Source organism: Nothobranchius furzeri, chromosome 3, assembly GCF_043380555.1.
Source record: "Nothobranchius furzeri strain GRZ-AD chromosome 3, NfurGRZ-RIMD1, whole genome shotgun sequence".
In the NCBI taxonomy this organism is placed as follows: Eukaryota; Metazoa; Chordata; class Actinopteri; order Cyprinodontiformes; family Nothobranchiidae; genus Nothobranchius; species Nothobranchius furzeri.
In genome coordinates, this window is record NC_091743.1 from 48,076,297 (window position 1) to 48,099,239 (window position 22,943).

The window sequence follows — 22,943 nt, forward strand, 5'->3', positions numbered from 1 at the left end:
TCAAATAATTGAGCTGATGGGCTAAAGTAAACAGAGGAACTAGGTGGATCAAAACAGAAAATAAATGAGTAAAGGAGGAGTAACAAATCTAAGAAGATGGCATGAATGTAATTTGCATCCAAACTGAGATTAGAAACAAATTATCTTGTATTGACATGTATTTTCATGGGACAAGTGCTGTGTGTGCATGTTTATGAGTGTTTCTGTATTTTTCTTCCCTGGCGATGAGACACAGGCATATGGTATGTGGGTGTTTGGCAGATGCTCCTAATCACTGGCTAGCTTAGCATTTGTATGTGACTGCTTTCACAAGAGCTTCAGATCGGTGGAAAGGGCAATTCCACGTGTTGGTGTTCGAAAAGGCAGCAGGCCTGGGGGGTTGCCCTCAGCGACCCGTTAAATATGAGGCATTGGAAGGAGATATAGTTAAAAGTATGTGGGGTGTGAGGAGGGAGATCAGGGGGAAGGAAATGGGCAAAAGTCTTTAACCCTCTGGAGGCAGGCGTTGCAGATTTGCAACGTTAAAACCTACCTACCTGGTTACTCCACATACGTATTTCATGAGCATTTTCAACTCAGAAGAACCCCTGAAGGACTTAGTTGTTCGTCCTTTTATCAAAACTTATTTTGAGCCTGAGAGGGTTAAAACAAAGCGTTTATTGTAACCAGTTTCAGAGGTGTTTGTGCAACTGTCTTTTTGTCTTCCAATCAGCCATCAAAAGAATAAAACAAACATGCTAATACAACACCTTCCATCAATTTATTCAAAACAGACTTGAAGATGGAAATTATGATTAAAAACAACTAGACTTATGGAGGTTCAAGTGCAACCATCCAGTTTATTTTTAGAGCCATTAAAATGTTTCTGTTCAAGGTTATACTCTCATAAATTATTCCAGCATCTGTTTACTTGCATAAAACCGAGTTAGCTGGTGCATTCCAGATGCAGCATAAGGAATACTGGAACCCAACAACTGTTTTCTCTTTTATCTGGAATCACCTGTTCGCATCAGGTGTATCTTAACACCCCCCCCCCCCACACACACACACACACACACACATTATCTCCCATAGGAATGTGTGTCTGAAAGCAGCAATTTGAAACAGCTTGAGAACTGCGCTTGCAGGGGTCTCGTTTTATTTATTGTAAGACAAGGTCGCAAATTCTCCAGTCAGTGACCTTGACACAGCTTATGACAGTGCTTCAGTAGATTAAAGAATGCTCTGTGTGTGTGTGTGTGTGTGTGTGTGTGTGTGTGTGTGTGTGTGTGTGTGTGTGTGTGTGTGTGTGTGTGTGTGTGTGTGTGTGTGTGTGTGTGTGTGTGTGTGTTCAAACGTGGATGCTCATCCAACCACCATGGAGTCATGTTCCAGCCGCTGCAGCATGCGCTAAACGCCACCCTGCAGGTCCAGTGCGTGCACGTGTGTGTGTGTGTGTGTGTGTGTGTGTGTGTGTGTGTGTGTGTGTGTGTGTGTGTGTGTGTGTGTGTGTGTGTGTGTGTGTGTGTGTGTGTGTGTGTGTGTGTGTGTGTGTGCAGGGGAGGACAATGATCAAGTCAAGTCCAGCGATCCGCTCGATTTTTCTGCTCATGGGGGAGATCAAGCGGGTTGCGCCAACGGGGTGGGTGGGGGTGGGGGTGGGGGGTGGGGGCAAGTGGGAAATCTCGTTGAATTACTACTGAGGGAGCGTTCACCCTTGAGGAATTTTAGGTCGTCCTTATGAGACGCTCCCATCACGCAACACATGCACCTCTTCTCCTCCTCATCCACCTCCCGCATCTCTGTCTCCTCCCTCTTCAAACCGCCCCACCCCCCCCCCCCACCCCCCCACCCCCACCCACCCACCCACCTCTTCTCCCTCCCCTCCGCGTGCAGATCGCCGTCCTGGAGCGGCTGCGCTCCGCCGTGGTTAGCGCATCATCATGCGTTTGGCCGCTCCGCGTGTGGGATGCTGCGCAAGTCCGCGGCGTGAGAGCGGACAGGTGTGCGCGACGCGCCGGGTGGAGTGGACAATCCAAAGCAAACCGCCCAAAACAACACAGTTTACCTGATCCGTGAGCGGACAGGAACAACTGCCGCGTTGTGCATCTGCAGGCGCATAGGGCTACCCCCCTCCCTCCCCCTCCCCACCTCTCACCCCCTCCCGCTGTAATATTTATGACAAAACCAAGGAGAAATATTCTGGTCACGTTTTGGGCTGACAGCCGGCTGTCCTGGAGAGCGCTGGAGTGGATCAGGGTCCAGAGCTGGAGAAAGCGCAGCGCACCGACACCTGCAGTAGGATGTAAAGGGGATTCCCGCGAAACTGGTAAGTTGAACACTTATCTCTCTATGCTCACGCGCATTTTTTCACAGTTGTGGGCACATAAAAGTCCCGTCATGAATTTAACATCAGAAATAAGAGGTAATAGAGGCAGCTGACGCAACATGAAGGATTTGGGCTCTGGATGCCCTATTGTTGGACACAACAGTTTTCCAGGTCTCTCCCATCGGAGGAAACATAGGAAACTGTTGGGTTTGGGAACAAGGGGTAGAAACAATATGTTCCAGACTTCCAGATCCACTTTCATGTGTTTCTTTGTGTTTATGGAACAATCAGATGAAAAATCACTAGATTTGTCTGACTTGTGCTTAAAATGCATCGAACTGGAGCAAAACGGAAGCATTTGGGGTGATCCATTCTTCAGATTGTTAATGTGCAATCATGTGCGCTGCTGAACGTGGAGGTGCACCCTGTGGATCATCCTGACAGAGTTTTAGTGCTTTAATAGCTCCACAGCGCTCCACACGTGCAAATCTCACATCCTCACGAGACCATCAGGACTTTGTTTAGGAAGTGACACCGACCGGAAGAGCATCATTGCCAGGATTATAGCAGCATGTGTTTAAATATTCATCATCAGTAGACTAATGGAATATTTTCTATTTATCGAGTTTACTTCTTCGATGTACGTTTGAATCCGATCACACACGTTTTACTTGTATTAGTGTGTGTTTTGTAATTCCTCTGCATGGTTTTGATTCCTGGTCTGCTTTGGTGTGAGGGAAACATTATACCCGTAAGAGAATCAAACAGAAACCAATTGTGTCACAAAAATGAAGGAAAATGTTCAAAATACATTTTAGCATGATGCTTTTGTCACAGTAGCTTACATGGCAATGTATTTTTGTTTTCTTCTTTCTTTAATCAGTGCTCTTTTCTGACATTTCTTTTTGCATCAACTTTTTGGCTTTTCATTTCACCTAACAGCAGTGTTTAATGACCCTTTAATAGAACAAAAAACGGCTTCATTTGAATATTGATACACTCTAAGAAATGAAACATGGGCTTTTTAAAAATTAATTCATAGTTTTATGTTCAATATACTTAAAATTTTTAATCTTAAGGGTGTAATTAATATTTTTAAATTTCATTTAATTAATTGTAAACCGTTCTAATGTTAAATAATATTGATGTTTCCAATTTATTGAACACTTTTAATTCAATCCAAAGAGCCCTTTCCACATCCTTTCTGAGCATGCGCAGAGAATGGGAAAAAAAAATCTTCGCGCAGGCGCATTGACCTTCTTCATCTACGCCATACTGTTCTTTGGCCTCGTGTCTGGAAAGAGGGATTAATCACGATTCATCCGTTGGAGTTAAGGTAATTTCTTCCTATTTTTAATAGAATATAATTTAACTAGTACTTTGTGATAATGTATGGCGTATATTTTTCCGGTGAATATGTGGGCCGTATGTGTTCTGTAGGTTGTAGCATTTTGCTAGCATTGGAAACATTCATTAGCATATTCAACGTTACTGCACATCTGCATTTAAAATTTCATTCGAACTCCGAATAGCACACTTATTTTATTTGTTTTATTGCTCTATCAACGTTAGCCCGAACAAGAATTGGGATACATGTGCAGTGATTGTTGTTGAGTCCATACTCGTCTGTTTCACTGAAGAGAACCGCGAGCTGGTAGTTTGCAGTGAGTCTCAAAGAGACCTCTGAAGGTGACCCCCAATTGCCCCCAAAAATAAAATCAAGTATACTGGGTGGTTAGTGCTTCGTTTGTTTCGGTTTGTGCTGGTAAAATCATCGTTTCTATCGCTTCGGTGTCAAAGATATTGCACTTTTATTTAATAGGTCATTCAGAGTTCACCAGCCCCCGGCCAAAATCCGTGGAGTCTTGAAAAGTATTAAAAGGTGATAAATCAATTTCGGAAAAATTAAGACCCTTAAAAGTATTAAAGTCTTATCACGGCTTTATAAAGTCTTAAATTTTGAGATTTTTTTCTGAATTAGCCAACAGTTTGTTTTAGTTTTATTTTTTAAGGAACCGAGGGAGGGAGCATAAAAGATGAAAAAAAAAAAACTAAGCTGTTGTGGGTGTTTTTCTCTCAGAGCACCAGGGTGGACGGGGTGGAAGCTCAAAAGTGCAAAGAACGCTCTGGTGTTCCCGGTGCATATTACGAACGCACCTAAATGTTAAGACGGAAGAGAATGTTGGTGAACGTGAACGCACAACGAAAATGGGGAAGTGCAAGTTTGCAGCGTCCTGGCTGGATATCCTGGATTTCAAAGAATGGCTGCAGCCAGTCGAGGGGAGCGTGAGGGAGGCATACTGTACGATATGCAAGAATTAAATAAGTTTCGTGTCAATGGGCATAAACTCCTTAAAGTCGCACATGTGTTGTGCTAGCCACAAAGCTGCTGCTAGCCGCCGAGAGCGGCAGCTACCCATCGCTAGCTTCTGTGGAAATCGTGTTGAACCACCACAACATAGTCCCAACGTAACGTCGCTCCACGATCGACAGTCGCACCTAGAGCCGGTCTGTCTCTGCTTCCTCATCTTCTGCAGCCGTTATCAGAGTGGCTCTGGGCAGCACAGCGACGCTGCATGCTGAGGTGTTAATAGTGTCTCCACACAGCGGAAAAACACCATTCCCTGAACTCAAATGAAAACTTGGCTGAAGTTTTCAAGGCTATGTTTCCAGATTCGGACATAGCGAAGTTGTTCACTTGTGGCAAGGACAAAACTGGATACATCATGTGATTCGGGTTAGCACAGGGGCGTGAACTCTGAATGACCTATTACATAAAAGTGTAATATCTTTGACACCTGTAGCGATACAAACGATGATTTTACCAGCACAAACCAACACAAAAGGAGCATTAACCACCCATACTTGATTTTATTTTGGGGGGCAAGTGGGTCATGTTCACAGACTGGGCTGCTCCGGCATATAATGGTAACCCTGCTCACAGGAACAGATTTATGAAATGAGTAATAGAAATTTTGGAGCATTTGAAATTTAGCTTGTACTATTAATACATTTTAAAAGAAACAGGAGTGTTCTTAAGTTTAGATCGTCTCTGTGCTACCCCTTTGCATGTGTCTCACTGTACACAATTAATTTTTTCTTGTTTTCTTTTTCTCTGAGGTTGCTGGTTGTGGAATTTTGGAGCTGCAGAGATTTGAGCTGTGCTCCAAAAGTGCATGTTGAAGGTACCAAATGCTTTCATATTATTTACTTTTTCCTTAATACACAATTTTAAATTTTGAATTCTCTTATTTGGTCTTTCAGGTTATGAATGTGGTGTTGTAAGCTTTGCTCTTTAAGTGTATCTAAAAGGTACCAAATTCTAAAACACTTGAGACTTAAACACTCGATTCTTGGTCTGAGACGCTCATATCCGTGCATTTACAGTCATTGCCCTTGTACTTTCAAAACATGGGGTGGTCTTAGGACTCATCTAAGTCGTACACATGGTGCTAAGCCCTCTCACACTGTAGAACGTGTTATATTGACTTGTCCTTCTTGTCCTGAAAGCCACATACCAACAAGCAGAGAATACTTCCTCCATATTAATAAACATCTCAAGAGGTTGGAGACAGTAGATTGTGTTTATCAAAATTGTTCTTTCAAAACTAATGTGTATGGTACTTTCCAGACACACAAGAGTAGAAAACATTCTTCATGCACGCTCAGAGATTTCAAAAATGAAATAGTGAAAAGAACTGAATTTACAAGTAATAATGATATTTCTGAGGAGTCTGCAGATGAAGGGCCCCCTGACTTGGATTGTGAAGCTGGTGTAGTTGGTGAAAATTTGGAGGAAGCTGTAGTTAAAAACCTTGCCTTGGTTTTGTTAAAGTTGGAGGTCTTTTCACATGTACCAACATCAGCAATTGACAATTTACTCGAGGGGCTACATTTTCTATTCACTACTTCTGCTTTACCCTTAACAAATAGCTTAACTTTGGCCGTTCTCAAGGAGCATAATATTGAGGTTAGTTCATCGCTAGTGAATGAGTTGTGCACTGCATTATACACTGGAAATCCACTACTTAGAAGTATTGCAAAAGGAGGGTCACTTGAAACAACATTTAAGCGCAAGAAGTTTTACTATGAAAAGTTTAATGTTGTTGAGCCAGAGGAATATGTTCTAGAGGAAACAACAAAAAAAAACTTTCAATATATTCCACTGCTAAAGTTATTGGAGCAGTTACTTCAACGTGAAGATATTGTTGGAAAGCTAGTTGAAAACTATAAAAGGAGTCACTCAAATTCACAACTGCTTACATGTTTTCAGGACGGTGAGAATCAGAAGAACAATATTTTTTTTTCAAGTGAAGAGCTCAGAATTTCATTATGCCTATATATTGATGATTTTGAAGTGTGCAACCCACTAGGAACATCTAGAAAAAAACATAAACTTTGTGCGGTTTATTGGATTCTGGGCAACTTGCCTTCTGGTTGCAGCTCAGCCCTTTCTTCAATCTACTTGGCACTGTTGTGTAAAAGTGAATTAATTAAATCTTTCGGTTATGAAAAAGTACTTGAGCCTCTGCTGCGTGATTTAGTCAGACTTGAGAAGCAAGGTTTATTCGTGCCCCTCCTTGGTTCATTTATCAAGGGTACAGTTCAGTGTGTCGTTGCTGATAATCTGGGGGCCCATGGGCTTGGAGGATTTGTGGAGAATTTTTCAGCTAATTATTTTTGTCGTTTCTGTACAGCCCAGCTTTCTGATATAAATACGTGTGAGGTAAAGACAGGATCATTTGAACGAAGAACAAAGGAAAATCATCGGCTTCATGTCAAGACTGCTCAAGAACAAGGTGTGAACTGTTTAGGTGTAAGAAAATCGTGTGTTTTAACGGATAACCTCTCGTATTTTAATGTTGTTACTGGTTACCCTCCCGACATTGTGCACGATTTCTTTGAAGGAATTGTTCCTGTCGAGTTGGCCCAGTGTATTGACCATCTTGTGTCAAAAAAGTATTTTTCTCTCGAACAACTGAACAATCGTATTCGTTCTTTTCCTTACAAGGAAGGAGATAAAACTAATCGCCCCACTGTGTTATCAAAAGCTGTAAGTAAGAAGAAGAGACGTTCTCTTGGGGGTAACGCACATGAAAACTGGTGTCTTATTCGCTTGCTTCCTTTTATCATTGGGCCAAATGTCCCTGCTAATGAACCAGCCTGGCTGGTTATTTTAGACTTAAAAGATATTGTCGAGCTTGTAGTAGCTCCTGTTCACAGTCTTCAATCTGTTGCATATTTGGAATGTAAGGTCTCAGAGCACCGAAAGCGTTACCAACAACTATTTCCTAACCAAAAACTGATGCCTAAACACCACTTTATTGAGCACTATGCAGAAATGATCAAATGTTTCGGTCCTCTTGTGTCGTTATGGACGATGAGATTTGAGGCCAAGCATAGTTTCTTCAAACAGGCTGTTCGGAACATCAAAAGCTTCAGAAACATAGCCGGCTCTTTAGCTCGTAAACATCAGTTAATGGTTGCATATAGAATGCTTTGTCCTGATGATGAAAACTCTACAGATGTTACTCGCGTGACAGAAGTGCCGTTGGATGTCCTTAAAGACAATGTTGTGAAAAGTATCACTAACAAACATCCAGACGTGACTGCTGTTAACTTAGCCACTGGCGGTTTTGTGAACAATATTCAGTACAAAAAGGGGATGATTGTTGTGCACGGATCATGTGGTGGTCTACCAGATTTCTGTGAAATTCAACATTTGTGCATTATTAAAAAAGAGACCCTCCTTATTCTGAAAAGACTAAATTCATGGTACATGGAGCACTATAGGGCTTTTCACCTACAAACAACAACAGATGTTGTTGTTGTATCCATGACAGAGTTGGCCGACCCATACCCCCTATGCGACTATGAAGTTGGACACTTGCGGATGGTCACCTTAAAAAGACATATTCACATTGGTAATTGTTTTATTTTTTTTCACTCATTGTTCGGTAAACAAACATTTGTGGCAACAAGTAAGTTTAATACAAATAAAACTGTCATGTTTTTTAGACTATTGAGTAGTGTTTCATGATCCAGGAATTATCTATGTATGTATTTAGAAATATTGTCTGCTGGACAGTATTTCTTAAAAAAAATCCCTAAGGATAATCTATACACTGGTCTTGTTTTTCAGCTTGAAGAATGGCTGCTACTTTGAGGGTGATACTTGGAGTGGACAATTCATCCAAGTTGGTGCTTCCTTCTGGAATCCCTGGTTCAGTGGACATTTTAAAAGAGGAAATACAAAGACAGTTTGGATCGACTGAAGATTTCAGGCTTCAATATAGAGATGTTGAGTTTGACAATGAATACATGAATCTAACCACAACTGGGGACATTAAAGACAAGAGTACAATCAAAGTAATTTACACTCAAAACTCTGAGCCGTCCACTGTGCCCACCACAGCACCCACAGCTGTCTCCAGAGAGACATTACCACAGTTTAATGCGCCATCCTTGCCAGACACTGACATCCTTTCCTCCTCAGACTCCAGTTCCTCTTGTTCATCTCTTCGCGTGCGGAAATGGCCCTTAAACTTTCCAATACCAACGTTTAGTTTTGATGTGGATTTTCAGTTACACAGAGCCCAGCAAGAATATGAAAACAATGGGACTCTCTTAGACCCGAGCCCAAAACTCAAATCTGACATATTAGATATGTTAGCATCAGAAATTGCAAAATACAAAGTTTATCCATCAAGTGGAGATATTGATGATGTCGCTAAAGCGTTAATTCAAAAATATCCCTTTCTCAAAGAGAACGGATCTGTGACTGGCTGTGAAGGCTGGAAAGTAAGCCTAAAATACAAAATGGCCAATTACCGGACAACACTGAGAAACATAGGGTGCCCAGAGGTGGCAATAAACACTCTACAACACAAGAGAGAACGAGAGGAGAGTCCACGTCGAAACAACGTCAAAAAGCCACGGAAAGCAGAAGTGAACTTTTTACCACAATACCCTGCAGGAGAAACAAACAAAAGTCTGGAGGAAGAACGACAAGCACTACTGATTGAGGTGAAGAAAACAAACAACGATCAAATAATCAAAATAAAGATGGATAAGACGTTTGCACACAGAAGAAGAGAGGTGATTGAAGAGATGCCATTCATCGCAGAGTTCAAGAGCAGATGGCCGGCCCTCTTCAAAGTACCCGAGGTATGTATGAGTTTGAGTCCTGGTTTAAAACTGGTCGTGAACAGAAAAGTACTGCTACAAAGGTGATGTCACCGAGCTGATGTCTTTTCAGCTTAGTTGTGTTGTGAGAAAGGCATCACCAGTGGAATGAAAAATTTTGGGAAAACTTTGCTAACATTTTATTTTATTTTATTGATTAGCATTCAAATATCTCAGTGAAGACAGAATAAAGATTATCACAAAGCAAGAAAGCATGAGACAAGGCTAATCAAAAGGTATTGGCTGAAGCATTTGCTTATTACGCCAACCCTTTTAACAAAAGATCTTTTTGCATGCAGCTACTGTACACAGGGCTCGGAAGCATAAAACAAAGCCAAAACAGACAAACCAAAAAAAAAAAAAAACTTTCCACCTTAGATAAATAACTACATCAAAGCAAAACAATCAAGTTGTTTTTTTGTTTTTGTTTTTTTGCTCTTTTCATTCTTGATTTATATATTTCTCTAATACTCTATTTTATCATGATACACGTCAGTTTCATTTTACAACTAAAGTGCAAAATCGTACTGCATGCGTGAGGCACTCTTTTGCAGCCACCTGATTGTGCCAGTCCATCTATAAATGTTTTGGGTGGCATATTGGAATAACTTTTCTGTCTATTAAAAAATATTTTTTTTTCGTAATTGATTTTGGCACATTCCCATCTGATGAATCGATTTTTTTCCCCCTTTTTCTTTCTTTAAATCAAACCTGGACAGCACCAGAACTTTTTGTCTGGTATTAGATCAGGTTTGGTCTGATTTAGTCCTGTTTTTAGCTGAACAATTAAAAAAATTTTATTTTTGAACTTTGTAGATCAATGCGGAGTTCACCCGAATCACCACAGTTCCACTGCTGTCCACATTCATGAGAAGTCTTGACCAGTACTCTAACCAGTTGATGAAGATTCTACGAAAAAAAGGAGGGGAAACAGCACGGCAGATCACAGCAGCGTTGTCTGCAATTTCACAGGTATTCTGTCTTGTTAAAATGTTCTGTAACTAATAGATTAGTTGCAGGTTGATCTCAGGTCTGGTTATGAACCTGTATTTTTAACTTTCTTGGGTTATTTTATGCTTGTTCTCTCCTCCTTCTCATCTCGCTTTTGGCTTATATTCTGGATTTGGTCCTGACACAAAGCAGAGCTAAGTAACTCATGCCCCTAGAGGCCATAAGTGCCGCTGCTGGCATTGCAGCTCTTTCCTTTTTTTTGTTACTCATTAATTGTCCAAAGGAATAATTAGCTACACTGAGAAAAGACAAAGGCAGAGGACATTTCACATTTCGCCACAACTCAGTGACACAATAGATTATTTTTTCTTCACTCAAACTAGGTATAAATACTGCAACTGTGGAGGTAGCCCGCATACCTCATATTAACGTGACAGTGTAGTTTTTGTCATTAATTTTTGGAAATATCCATCAAAATGTTTTTGATTCCTTTGAACAACACTCCTAAGCAACAACACTTTTCTTCCTTCTTTTGGGTGGTACACCATGCTAAAGCTGCATTTCCCGCAACCCAATGTATCGCAATCAGTGTAATTGGACTCTAAACTTAAAATCTTTATGGGAATGAATTGGTAAGCTTCTCATTCTCTAACACAAAATAGTACTTGCTTGCAAAAAGTATGTTTAAAATTACTTAGAAAAAATTATGAATTGGTTAAACAATAATAAAAATTGACTTGAGTTCTGTGGGGGTCTCTAAAAACTTCAAAAAAGTAATTGCTCTGCATGTGTCGTTTTGTTTAGAGTTCCCGAATCGAAGTGAAGCGTGAATGCATCCTTAAAGCTGTGATTATATACCTGAATGAGAACCCTGAAAATCTCATCAAAGAGTACATGGTAAGTTCATTTTTAAAAGGATATTCCACCCCTCAGTAAAATTTTGACTGTCATAATTCCCAGAGTTTTGTAAGTTGAAAAATGTATTTTCTAAACAAGCCCAGGTATTCTCCTGATCTGGCAGCAATCAGTTTTCTTTAAATTAGCTTACAACAGTAAAGTGCATGGGAACTACTAGGATTTTCTTTCCATTCACCTAAATTGTTTTATGCGAAACTAAAGAAAATAACCCTGGTCAGCAGAATATTGATAATATTATTGATGCATTCTCCTTCTGCCCTCTCCATGTTTCATGTATCTTCTTCTTGGTCTTTATTTGGTGATAGTCTTAAATCCACATCTTTCTTTGGTCTGTTCTTCTCAGTCTCATTCAAGGATATGTGTAATTAGGGTAGTGTGTACCATTTTAACTAAAATGGAGTGAATAGATAGATGTTGCGATGACCAAAATACAACAGATTTAATATATTTCTATCCTTTTCAGGATTGCAACGTGATGGAAGCTGATGAGCTCGAGAGGATGGATTTGGGTGTTTATAAAATAATCCACGAAGGAGCACAGCCTGATGACTCCCTTGAAGATGTTGGCATCATTATCGAGAGATGCACCGTCTTGCAGGATCTTCACGATGTGGCGAGCGGGTGTGCACTTTTGTTTGGGCTAATCTATTGCCTCAATCTGAGTTACCCAAAGCCACTTCGCTACACATTTGAGTTCTTCCAGAAGGTGCTCATGGGCCTGGAAGACAAAAAACTGTCTAACAAAATCCAAGTGCTGAAGAACAAACTCTGCCAAAAGGAGACACAATGACTCTTCTAAAAAAAAAATGTCCCCCAAAATAAGTGCTCTGTTTTCTTGCAGAGTAAAAATGTTACAGTTTAAAAGTTTATAAATACATATATGTTGATCCTTGTTTGTAAATATTTTTTCAGCACTTTTAATGTTTAAGAGATTTACTGAATGCCATTTTTCTTTTGATTGTGGAAAAGAAAACACATTTCAGAAACTGAGTTTTTTTAAACTGGGGACAAAATTACCCAGATTGATTTTTGTTGTTGTTGTTTCACTTTAACATTTCTGCAGTTTGAGTTACTGTGGTAATTCTGCAGACTGTAGCCATTGCAGACCTACAACTACTACACTGCACTGTCACTTGGTTGAAACTGGAAAGTTGTTTCAAATGTTTACATTTTGTTTTAGGCACTTCATTTAATGTTGCATTATGCAGTGTTTTTTCCATGTTTAAGCTTTGGCTCATTGAAAGCTATTGTTCAAGTTGTTAAAGCAACACAATTTTTTTCTCTTGTATTTATACTTAGTTTTAGCTCTGGTGTACCAAGTTTCCATTGCAGGTCAAGGATATTGAGTTTTATAAATGTTAAAGTATGTGTGCACAAAAATGTGAAAGGTTGTCACCTGTACTCAAATGAAGTGCTGGATTTTTGGGCCTAGTATTAAGAATGTTGTGAGATTTGCTACATGCATTTTTTTTTTTTGTTAGAAATACCAAAGTTATAGTTCTGAATCTGATTTTTGGAACTGGGGACTAAATCGTCCAGATTAACCTTTTTGTGTCATTTAAGTATTTTATGTAATTGGATTGCTGTGATAGATCTGCAGATCTGACTATAATCAAATGTATTGAATTCGGCATCCTACGGCACACTACAGTGTCACTTTGTTAAAACTTAAATGTTGCTTCCAATGTTGCTCCATTTAATATTGCCTTATGCAGTGTTGTTCCCTGTAGAAGCTTTGCCTTGCTTATCGTTAATAAAGTTGTTGGTGCAGCACCCTTTTTTTTTTCTTTTTGCATTGACACTTTATGTAAGCTTTGGTGTAAAAGAGTTTTCTATTGTAGGTCAAGGATCTTGAATGTTATAAATGGTAACATGTGAGCAAGTGTAAAACGGTTCTTGAGTTGTCACCTGTACTGTAGTTAAGTTTTGGACCTTTTGCTGAAGACCTCTTAAGTTCCAAACACCTAATTACAATGTATAGATGACAACTCAGGAATTTTTCTAGACTTGTTTTGATGATACCTAAACATTTAGCATATAGATGAAACTATTCATTAAATCATAATTAATCAAATTAATTAGGTCCAAAGCACAATGTAAATGGTGCCATTAAATTAAAATTAATATTGTCAATTGAACCTAAAGCAATACAGTTAATACAATGAACAAAGTGTTTAAATTCAAATTAATGGTGTTAAATAGTGACAATGAAAGGAAAGCTGTTGCTTTTATATAACAATTTCACTTCTGGTATACATCACCATTGAAATTGCAGACAACAACCATATTGATTTATGTTTAATTGACCAAGTTTTGTGGAAAAGATTGCCTTAACTTTGTCAATTAAATCCAACGTTTTATTTCTTAGAGTGTAGTTTCCTTTCAATTAAAACAACAACAATGGTCTTACTCTTATTAACAACTTCAACAACAATAAGAATAAACATGTTTGGTTCATTAAAGGCAGCTTTACCAATTGTAGTTTATTTTCAGCTTGTGTTCCCTAAAATCATCCAACTAAATTTGGACCATTTTCTTTCCATTTTGCCTTTGAGAATCATAATGTACAAAACTATTTCAGCTATAAAATTTTAATGGGTTTTTTAACAGATGTAGTCATTTGAAGCACCCGAAAGCCTAAAATGGTTACACTTTTGGCATTACTCATTAACAGTAATTAATCTCTGGAAGTATCCATCGAAACGTTGTTGAAAATAAATAAAATTATATCCGGTTGTTGAAAAGTATTGGTGACTTCATACCAAATAACCATAAAAATTGTGTCCAAAGTACATAGAGCGTGGGTCTTGCGTCTTTAGGGTACACCTTATTGCCCTGTTTCCTTCTGGCTAGCTTGGGTCCTGTGTTTGCCGATGACATCACACTAGCTGATTGGCTGGACGTACAACTTACGGAAGTTACGTTACCACGTTTGAAAACATTTAGGCAGTAAGAAACACGAAATTAATAACAAAACTGCTAAACTCTTTCCAAAACATACGTGAAAAAACAGAGTAAAAAAAAAGTTATATATTTTGGCCGAGCGGTGTTGCCGTAGAAAGATGATGTCATCAGCAGGCGCAGGACCCTGAGCAGATCCAGAAACTACAGAGGCAGAAAACTACAATCTGTTATGCATTCTCTCAATGGATTTAACTGAAAAAACATCAAACTCTGAGGAGTTACGCCAAGGTCGAGCGCTTTCTGCTCCACAGGTAACAACATTTACCGCAAAGTTTTTTTTTAAACTAGCGACAGTTACAGTGATTTGGCGTAAAACTACCCTGAAGTGTTTGTACTGCCCCCTTGGGACAGGAAACTACACACTGCCACTTTAAAATGGTGATGCAGCAAGTGAACACGAACATATATGTTGTGTTGTATGTCTCTTTTCTCCCTGCCTGTCCACTCCGGTACGTAGACGAATGCGGTTTAACGTGCCACAAACGTAATGAAGGCTGCTGCACAACAGGAGGACTATCCCACATCCCTTTTGCTGTAGAGTAAAACTGCTTAGCAGGTTATGTCACCCAGATCAACCATTCTGTCTGCCTCTACTGCCAAAACAGGTCAGGTTAAAAATTAAAAACAAAAACACAAACATATTATTTAGGTCTCTTACCACATGTCTAATTGACTTTAACAGATAAAAGCAACACACACGTGTAACATACCAAAAGGGTCCATTTTTCACCATCTACATTGACCAACATAATAACCTTTCATCTACAGAAATAAATGCACGTTCTGTTTGGCCTTCCAGAACCAGAAGGTTCTGTTCAACACGTGTTGATATTCCATCAAGACCAGTGGCGGATTTAGCGATTTGGGGGCCCAAGGCGAATACAGACATGAGCCCCCTTACACTTAATATTCGACAATCTTATCTTTAACTGGATTTGCGAAACTCTCTCATGAGTTATTTTCCCTTTTTATTAGTCTTCCTCTTTTTTCATGTATTTCCTTCCTTTTGAGTGCCTTCAATGTTTGCTCTGCTTTCTTCTTCCTGTCAGTGCTCTTGTGCTTTTGCCTTTTTTTATGCTATTTTCCATTTTGGTCAATGTTTTCCTCCCTTTAAACATTTTCCATTGTCTTTCGTTTCTGCTTCCTTTTGATGTTTACATTGAAAAACGACGTCACTTTCGGAAGTGAAGATAAAATCTTTTTTTAAAGCAAGCTGCTTCTTTCTCTTATTGGAGCCACTAGGATAACTCCATTTCATGCTTAATGTTTTGACTACTGCTTCGGGTTTGTTATGAACGCTCCCACCTCTCTTCTTCTGCTGCTGCTTTATCTTCTTCTTATTATTATTTGTGGTCTTATGGCACTTGGCAAACAACAATTTGGTGAATTACTGCCACCATCTGGATTGGACTGGAATGACTACCAATCACTTACTGTTTGTGCATCGGCATCTTAAAGGAATAGTCCATTGTGGCATTAACAGAGGAGTGCCAGCAGTAGGGGGTCCCCCAACATAAGGGCGCCACAGGTGGCTGCTAACCTATGCCTAATGGTAAAACTGCCACTGATGAAGACCAAACATTCAAATAGACACTCTGTCCCAAGCTCCTACATTCTCTGCTTAGAAGCCAGACAACATTCTTCACTCTGATTAAGTGAAAACTCCATGATTTTATAGTTATAAGTTAAATAATCATATGTGATGAATGAACAAGATGTTTAAATCAAATGTTTGAATAATCTGTGCTTAAATCAATGAATTTGAAATGAACATTGTTCTTACAATGATCCATTTATATCATAAATCAGTATGTGTTTGATTTAACAAGTTAATCATTGTTTACACTCATACACATTACAACAAGATACTCATTAAGGTTAAAAACATCTTTGTATCTGCAAGAAGGCGTGGCTTTTATTTTTTCTCTAAGTGTTTTTCTCCCCAGAAGAAGCTACAATGAAGTTCTGCTGAGCTGTGGCGCCCTCATGGAGGGGGCCATCGGCTTGAACACTCTTGCTAACCATTTAATCATTCTCCCTCTCCTGATAATAACGTTTTACTTTCTTTGGCATTGAATGTGCTACTACTAGTTTACCCGTTTAATTATAGATTCACTAGGATAAATACAATAAAGTTTATCTCTCAACAAATAGAATATGTATCAAGAAATCACAATGTAACCATAGACACATTACTTGGTGTGTGTGTGTGTGTGTGTGTGTGTGTGTGTGTGTGTGTGTGTGTGTGTGTGTGTGTGTGTGTGTGTGTGTGTGTGTGTGTGTGTGTGTGTGTGTGTGTGTGTGTGTGTGTGTGTGTGTGCGCGCGTGCGTGTGTGTGTGTGTGTGCTCTGTCTTCTCGATCCCCAGTGAGTCGTGGAGGATGGCTGCTTATACTGAGCCACGATCCTCTGGAGGTTTCTTCGTGTTAAAAGGGAGTTTTCCTCTCCACTGTCACTGCATGCTTGTTTAGTATGAGGATTGCTGTAAAGACTCTGACACTAGTCAGTGACATGATGCAATTTGCTGGGTTCCTTATATAGGAAACTTTTTTTCCTGATTGGCTTAATGAACTGAACTGTATTGGAATGTTTATTATGTGAAGTGCCTTGAGACGACTCTTGTGGTGATTTGGCGCTATATAAATAAACTTGAATTGAATTGTTTTCCCATTATGATCTTTTTTAAAAAAAAACAATACGTCTGAGAGGAGCGAATTCCAAATGCTTCCACGTCTTTCCCATTCCTGCTCACTGTCAGGGTGGCAGCATCAAGCATTTGCTATGCATATGGGTCACTGTAGGTTTGCATCTATAAATGTATTTATAGAGAAGCTTTGATGCTGCTGGTGGGAAAATATTCCACCACACGCGTCACTCTGCAGCTAAAAGCAGCAGCAGCTGAGAGGAAGCTGTCATATTTTGTTTCAGCGCGGTGAGGAAGGGAGTACTGTACCTCTGATGTGACACTGCTGATTGAGAGATCTTATTTACCTTTTATATAACAACACTGAGATAGTTGCTGAGGACATTTTAGAACTGGAGTGTGAGAAAATCATGCACAATTTTGTCGTATGAAATATCATGGGAGGAGTCTTTGTGTAGAGCTCAGGTTTTAAAAATAATTTATTGGTTTACAGATATTTTTATGTGATTAAAACACAGAGAAGCCTCTGATCTCTAAAAATGTACTCAGCCCTTTCATAAAATTTGGCGCAAGACACAAAAATAATTTTCATTCACAAACAATTAGCTGAATTCTGTGTCCATATTTGCATAAAATCGAAAGGAAGCAGCCATGAAACCAGAGGAGAAAGTAACAAACAACAGTAATTGCCTTGTCCATGGATTTATTGATTACTGAAGGATGTGGCTGCACAGCCCTCTTTGCGATGTGAGAATTTAAAAGAGCACTTAACTTTATTTCCAACCTGACACAGGGAATGCTCCTATAAGTGTGTGTCAGGGCAGGGGCACCGATGTCTCAACGTGATGTCCTCTCTGGGAAGGAAAAAGGGAGAGAGGAGGTGAAACACAGAAGCAGAGGGAGAAAACGATCAGTAGAGCAGAAACTGAAGTGATTATGAGGAGGAAAGAGATAGGAGCAATATGCCGGAGAATCTTGTTGTCGACAGCAGCTGCAGAACAGCACAGTCTGATTTTTAGATGATTTGAATCATTTTAAATTTAAAATTGTGCTGCTTTCACTGGTTATGATAAACTGACCAACAATTTACTCTCCTAAAGGCTTTTAAACCTCTTGTGATGCAAAAGAAATCAGGTCTCTTAATCTCAGCTGATCATGGATCAAGAGCTGTGTTTGTCCAAGCTGCTGGAGGTTAGACCCCTATCTGTCATTATGGGCTGAAAGCACAAATACCTTCAGTGAACTCTCCTCTCCTGGCCCATGTCCTGTCTGCAGGAGATGAATGGCATTAATTGCCCTCCAAAGTGAAACAGCTTAATCATTTCAACCTGGTACTGACTACTTCAGCATTTTTTTTCCCTTCACCTCTTTTCTTCATCTTAATTTTCATAATTTCTCCCTTTTCTTCGGCTTTGATTGTATTCTTTACATTTTCATTTTCACATCTACACAGTGATTCTCCGGTCATTCATGGTGATGTTTCATAGCGCTGGTGCATAGAGAGAGCCCTTCTGTGTAGGTTCTGAAAAGAAACACGAGCTAATTGAAACTTAGCTGAAGGTTAGCTCAGCGTGAGCCCAAAACTGTCCTGATTACCACTGATTTTTTTCTTTTATCACTGCTCTGCTGACTTCCACTGACTTCCTTGTGCAATTAAAGATGAATGCAGGAGTTTTAATAATTCCTCTGTGGAGCAACATTATTATCACCAGAGGGTTTCATTTGTACTGGAATGCATGCACACTCGCTTGCATCGGGACAACATTAAGTTAAACAATAAAGCATATCACCAGGGGTGTGCTTAATTCTTTCAATGAGCCACTCAAGTGGGCACCGGAAATTGATGCTTGGTGTGCACCACCCCATGTGTAGTACACAACAGTCACCTGCCCTCCCCAGGAGTGAACAAAAGGACGATCAAAATTACGGGGAAGTGGAGAAGCGTTTGTAATGGGACAAGATTAGCCAGTAAGTTGGCAGCTTTGATATTGCATTGAATCATAATGTATAGTGTAACATATTGAAATGCATTTTACAAAGACATCATACCACACTGAGTACTATAACATGTCATACTTTAGAATAACATATCTTGTTGCATCATATCAAAATTTATTGTATCATAAAATATTTTATCGTATCAGATATTGTAATAAATGACTCACACTTGTATAGCTCCTTTCAGAGTCAGAGGACTCCAAATTGCTTTACACTACAGTGCATCATTCATCCATTCACACACGTTCACACACTGGTGGTGATTAGCTACAACATAGCCACAGCTGCCCTGGGGCACCCTAACAGGAGAGGTTGCTGAGCACAGGCAGGGAGGGTAAAGTGTATTGCCCAAGGACACAACAGCAGAATTCTCTGTCCAGAGCAAGAATCAAACCCGCAACCTTCCATTTACTGGACAACCTGCTCAACTTTTTGAGCTACTGCAATCCCAGTCTTTTATTTTTAAATTAAAAAATGAATTTGGAAGCTGTTTTTTTTTTCATGTACAAGACAAAATCCATTTTACACACACAAAAAAAAAGCACTAGGGAGAGTAAACTACCCTGACCATGTGTTGCGTTTTTAGTCTCATTTTTAAATGTTTTTATTTGGTTGGTTGTTATTCTTTTTAGTGGATTTTATGTGTTATGTTTGTATTTGTGTCTGTGAAGCAGTTTGGTGGCATGCAAGTGTCTGTAAGGTACTATATGAATTAAGTTTGAGTTGAGTCGAGAATCTTAGATTTCCATCTTCTGTTTGTGGGACATGTTCAGTGTAGTGATGTGTTGGTCGTCAATTCATTCATTTTCATTCATTCATTCATTTGTTTATTTATAAAGCACCTTCTACGACCTTATCAACAGACCAAGGTGTTGAACACAACCATAAAACTCACAATAACAACCAATATAATGCTGTGTATCATTAAAAGAAAGTTCAATTGTAATAATCATAAAAACATTAAATAATGTTGAATAAAAACAGGAAACTTACATGAAAACATCCTAAAATCATGGCAATGTTGCGATCCCTAATGCTGAAATGCCCTCACATAAAGTTAGTCTTCAGGCAAGACTTAAAAACCAGAAGTGATGGTGCCTGCCTAACACTCAAAGGTAATTTGTCACTGGAGACCGAACCGAGAACGCGCAATCCCCCCCAGGTCTGTATTTAGAGCGGGGAACCACCAACAGCTCTCACTCAGCTGAACAAAGAGACAGAGAGGGGACATGTCTGTGCAGTAGTGCTGACAGATAGGAGAGAGCAGTACTTTTAAGAGCCCTGTAGACAAGTAGAAGGATCTTAATTTTGGCTCTATACTGCACGAGGAGCCAGTGTAAGTCTACCAGCACCGGAGCAATGTGTTCTCAGCATCTAGTGCCTGTCAGAAATCAGCCAAGTTCTAGATGAGCTGCAGCCTTGCAACCACGCCCTGACTTAAACTGGCCTTCAAGGCATAGTAGTCCAGCCGGGACCTGACAAATGCATGGAAAACAGACTCCAGGTGTGCCCTAAACAAAATGGGCTCAATCCTAGACAGGCGTCACAGATAAAAAAAATAAAAAAAAAACAGGACCGCTCAACTGTTTTAATTCGTGCTTCGAACTTAAGGGCTGAGTCAGTTTATGTCCCAAGATTGCTGACAACTTTCTTTTCAAATGGCGCTAAAGTATCTACGTACGTCAGAGCCAGAGCCATCTAATCTACCAGGACTGAGAATTATGACTTCAGTTTTAGTGTCATTCAGGAGCAAAAAATTAGAAACCATCCAGGATATAACATCCCCTAAACAGTCCAAAAGTGGAGAGACAGACCCGCCAGCCCCCTGCCAGAGTGAAAGGTAGAGCTGGCATAAAGATGCAATTTGACACCATGTCAATGAAGGAAAAGCCCCAGGGGTAGGAGATATACTGCAAACAGAATGAGACCAAGAACAGAGCCCTGAGGCATGCCCCAGCAGAGTCCCACTCAAAAAGATGAGGTTTTACTCATCCTAACACAGAAGCTCCTGCCTTGAAGGTAGGAGCCGAGCCATTGGAGGGCCAGCCCAGTGATCCCAACCCAGGGCAGAAGTCGGTCCAGAAGGATGTCATGGTTGACCGTGTCGACCCTGACAGTGTGTGCGCACTTACGTGCAGCATACCTTCCATTGCTGTGAAAGCAGGAAGAAGGGTAACATGCACAAAATCCCAGGGACAAATATTACATTAACGTGATGGGACCTATAAATATTGGTGAGGACAGTTTTGAAAAGAGGAATGAAGAAAAACAGCACTAGAAAAGTGAAGAATTGAGTCAAAACAGGACGGGCAGCAACATTTGGACACTTTTTAAGTACAATGAAAATTCAAAGGCAGAGTGGAATATGCTAAGGGAAAATCTTGCACCATGTAGGCTCTAATTGTTCAAATTCGATAAATATTTTACTTAAAGGGATTGTTTCAATCATTTAAAATGTGCTTTTTTAGCACTCTGCTTAGTGTTTGAATAAAACAAGTTATACACATTTGATAGAAAGCTAAAACAGCCAGAGTTCCCATTTTCAGTGTTTGTTCCTGAACACGTTCAGTATTTGTATCTGGACAAGTTCAGGGCAGCATTAAGGCGTGTGCTTGGATTGCTGAAGCTGATATCATGCAGCTGCTGGGTTGGTGCTATGTCACCAGAGAACCATTAACATGGAGGCAGCCCTCGTTCTGGGACTTGACTATGTATTCTCCACACTCCAGTACAATACAAATCAGCACAGGTTCATACAGCACGAAGGCTATTTCAGTCTGATGATTGAATTCAGACAATTAATTTAACTCTTGATGGTGCACGTTATTTGATTCAATTTAGACTTTATTAAGGACAGAGCTCAAGAGGAGGTTAGAGATGCTGGTAGACACAACTAATCACAAACAATCGATTCAGAGCACACGTGAAACAAAAGGTGTAATTTATTACTATAAATAGATGCAATGAACTTTATTTTAACTTTCTATTTGATTCAGCTTAATGTTTTCATTGTCTTGGTCCTGCATCATTACTAATCACAGCCATTTTGTTCAGTGATAGTGAAACGCCTCCAATCAGCTCTGATACATGCTAAAGACACCATGTTTAGGCTCAATTTATCCTAATTTTGCAAGCTTTCACTCTCTCTCTCTCTTTTTTTTTTTTGGTTGTTTTTTGAAGAGCGGTGATTGCACGCCAGCTTTGATGAGTGAGTATTGATGGGAGGTGCGTTTAATAGCAAAATGGTGTGCTTTGGACGTCACAGCTGGATGGAGGATAGATGGTGTCTTTTAAAAAATGGCAGAGCCAAATGAAACCCATGGAGCAGGCTGTCAGGTGGTAATGACGCCTCACACCCTGTGGCTCAATGCTGTCTAGGGACTGAGGTTCTATTTCTATGAATAGCTGCACATATAGATTACAGCCTGTAATAATTAACCTGCCTAACTGTTCCTTATTGATATTCTGGGGAAAAAAACAACTTGTCAGAAATAAAGTGTCTGATCTAAGCTGAGGTTTCTGTCAGACGACGTGAAAAAAATTCACTATAAATTATTATTTTAATATTAAAACCCACAAAATGGACTTTCCAGCTGGTCTAAGGGGTTTTACACAAACATTTTCAATCAGTCATTTCCCCGCATGCTGAAGAGAAGAGGCGAGGAAGCCCACGTCGACGTATTCAGAGGAGAGATGGATAGTCGTAGAGAGCAGGGAGCAAACATTCCTCCCCAGTGAACACAAAACTTAGCATCCATCTGCACCGCCCTTAGCCTCCCTTCCATCCATCACTCCCTCATTGCACCTTTCTCTTGTTTTTATCTTTACCTACTGTTGCCTCCATCCTTTTCCCCCTCCTTAACTCATCTCCGGGACTCAGCCGCCTCTTAAGCGAGCACCATGTCGTTCACCTCAAATAGCAATCCATCTTTAGCCGGATCTACGGGGAATACGCAGGCGGGAGAGAGCGCAGAGC

General features: G+C 39.9%; 2 protein-coding genes across 9 annotated transcripts in view; both read left to right on the top strand.

Annotated features, from left to right (window-relative positions):
* The first annotated feature begins 1,865 nt into the window (after positions 1-1,865).
* The window catches only part of LOC107385722 (G-protein coupled receptor 22), a 37,189-nt gene continuing 16,111 nt past the window's right edge, over positions 1,866-22,943 (top strand). Inside the window, exon 1 of the mRNA XM_015959795.3 lies at positions 1,866-2,308. The gene's annotated coding sequence lies outside the window, so the exon portion shown is untranslated. The remainder of the gene's footprint in view (positions 2,309-22,943) is intronic.
* Positions 2,319-13,204, top strand: LOC107372453 (uncharacterized). Of its 8 annotated transcripts, XM_070549859.1 has the most exons (8): positions 2,319-3,644; positions 5,429-5,493; positions 5,573-7,107; positions 8,152-8,232; positions 8,451-9,475; positions 10,310-10,465; positions 11,249-11,341; positions 11,826-13,204. In XM_070549859.1, exons 5-8 carry the CDS (start codon positions 8,459-8,461, stop codon positions 12,150-12,152), a joined length of 1,593 nt encoding a protein of 530 aa, XP_070405960.1. In that variant the 5' UTR covers positions 2,319-3,644; positions 5,429-5,493; positions 5,573-7,107; positions 8,152-8,232; positions 8,451-8,458; the 3' UTR covers positions 12,153-13,204. The 8 variants fall into 8 exon arrangements, with proteins under 8 accessions (XP_070405960.1, XP_070405962.1, XP_070405961.1 ...); XM_070549861.1 differs by having other exon boundaries at positions 2,319-5,493; positions 5,573-5,620; XM_070549860.1 differs by having other exon boundaries at positions 2,319-5,493; positions 7,006-7,107.

Coding starts and splice junctions, on each gene's coding strand:
- LOC107372453 (XM_070549861.1), top strand. CDS start 8,459: ATGGCTGCTACTTTGAGGGTGATACTTGGAGTGGACAATTCATCCAAG. Junction 9,476..10,309: donor CCCTCTTCAAAGTACCCGAG/GTATGTATGAGT, acceptor TGAACTTTGTAG/ATCAATGCGGAGTTCACCCG. Junction 10,466..11,248: donor CGTTGTCTGCAATTTCACAG/GTATTCTGTCTT, acceptor CGTTTTGTTTAG/AGTTCCCGAATCGAAGTGAA.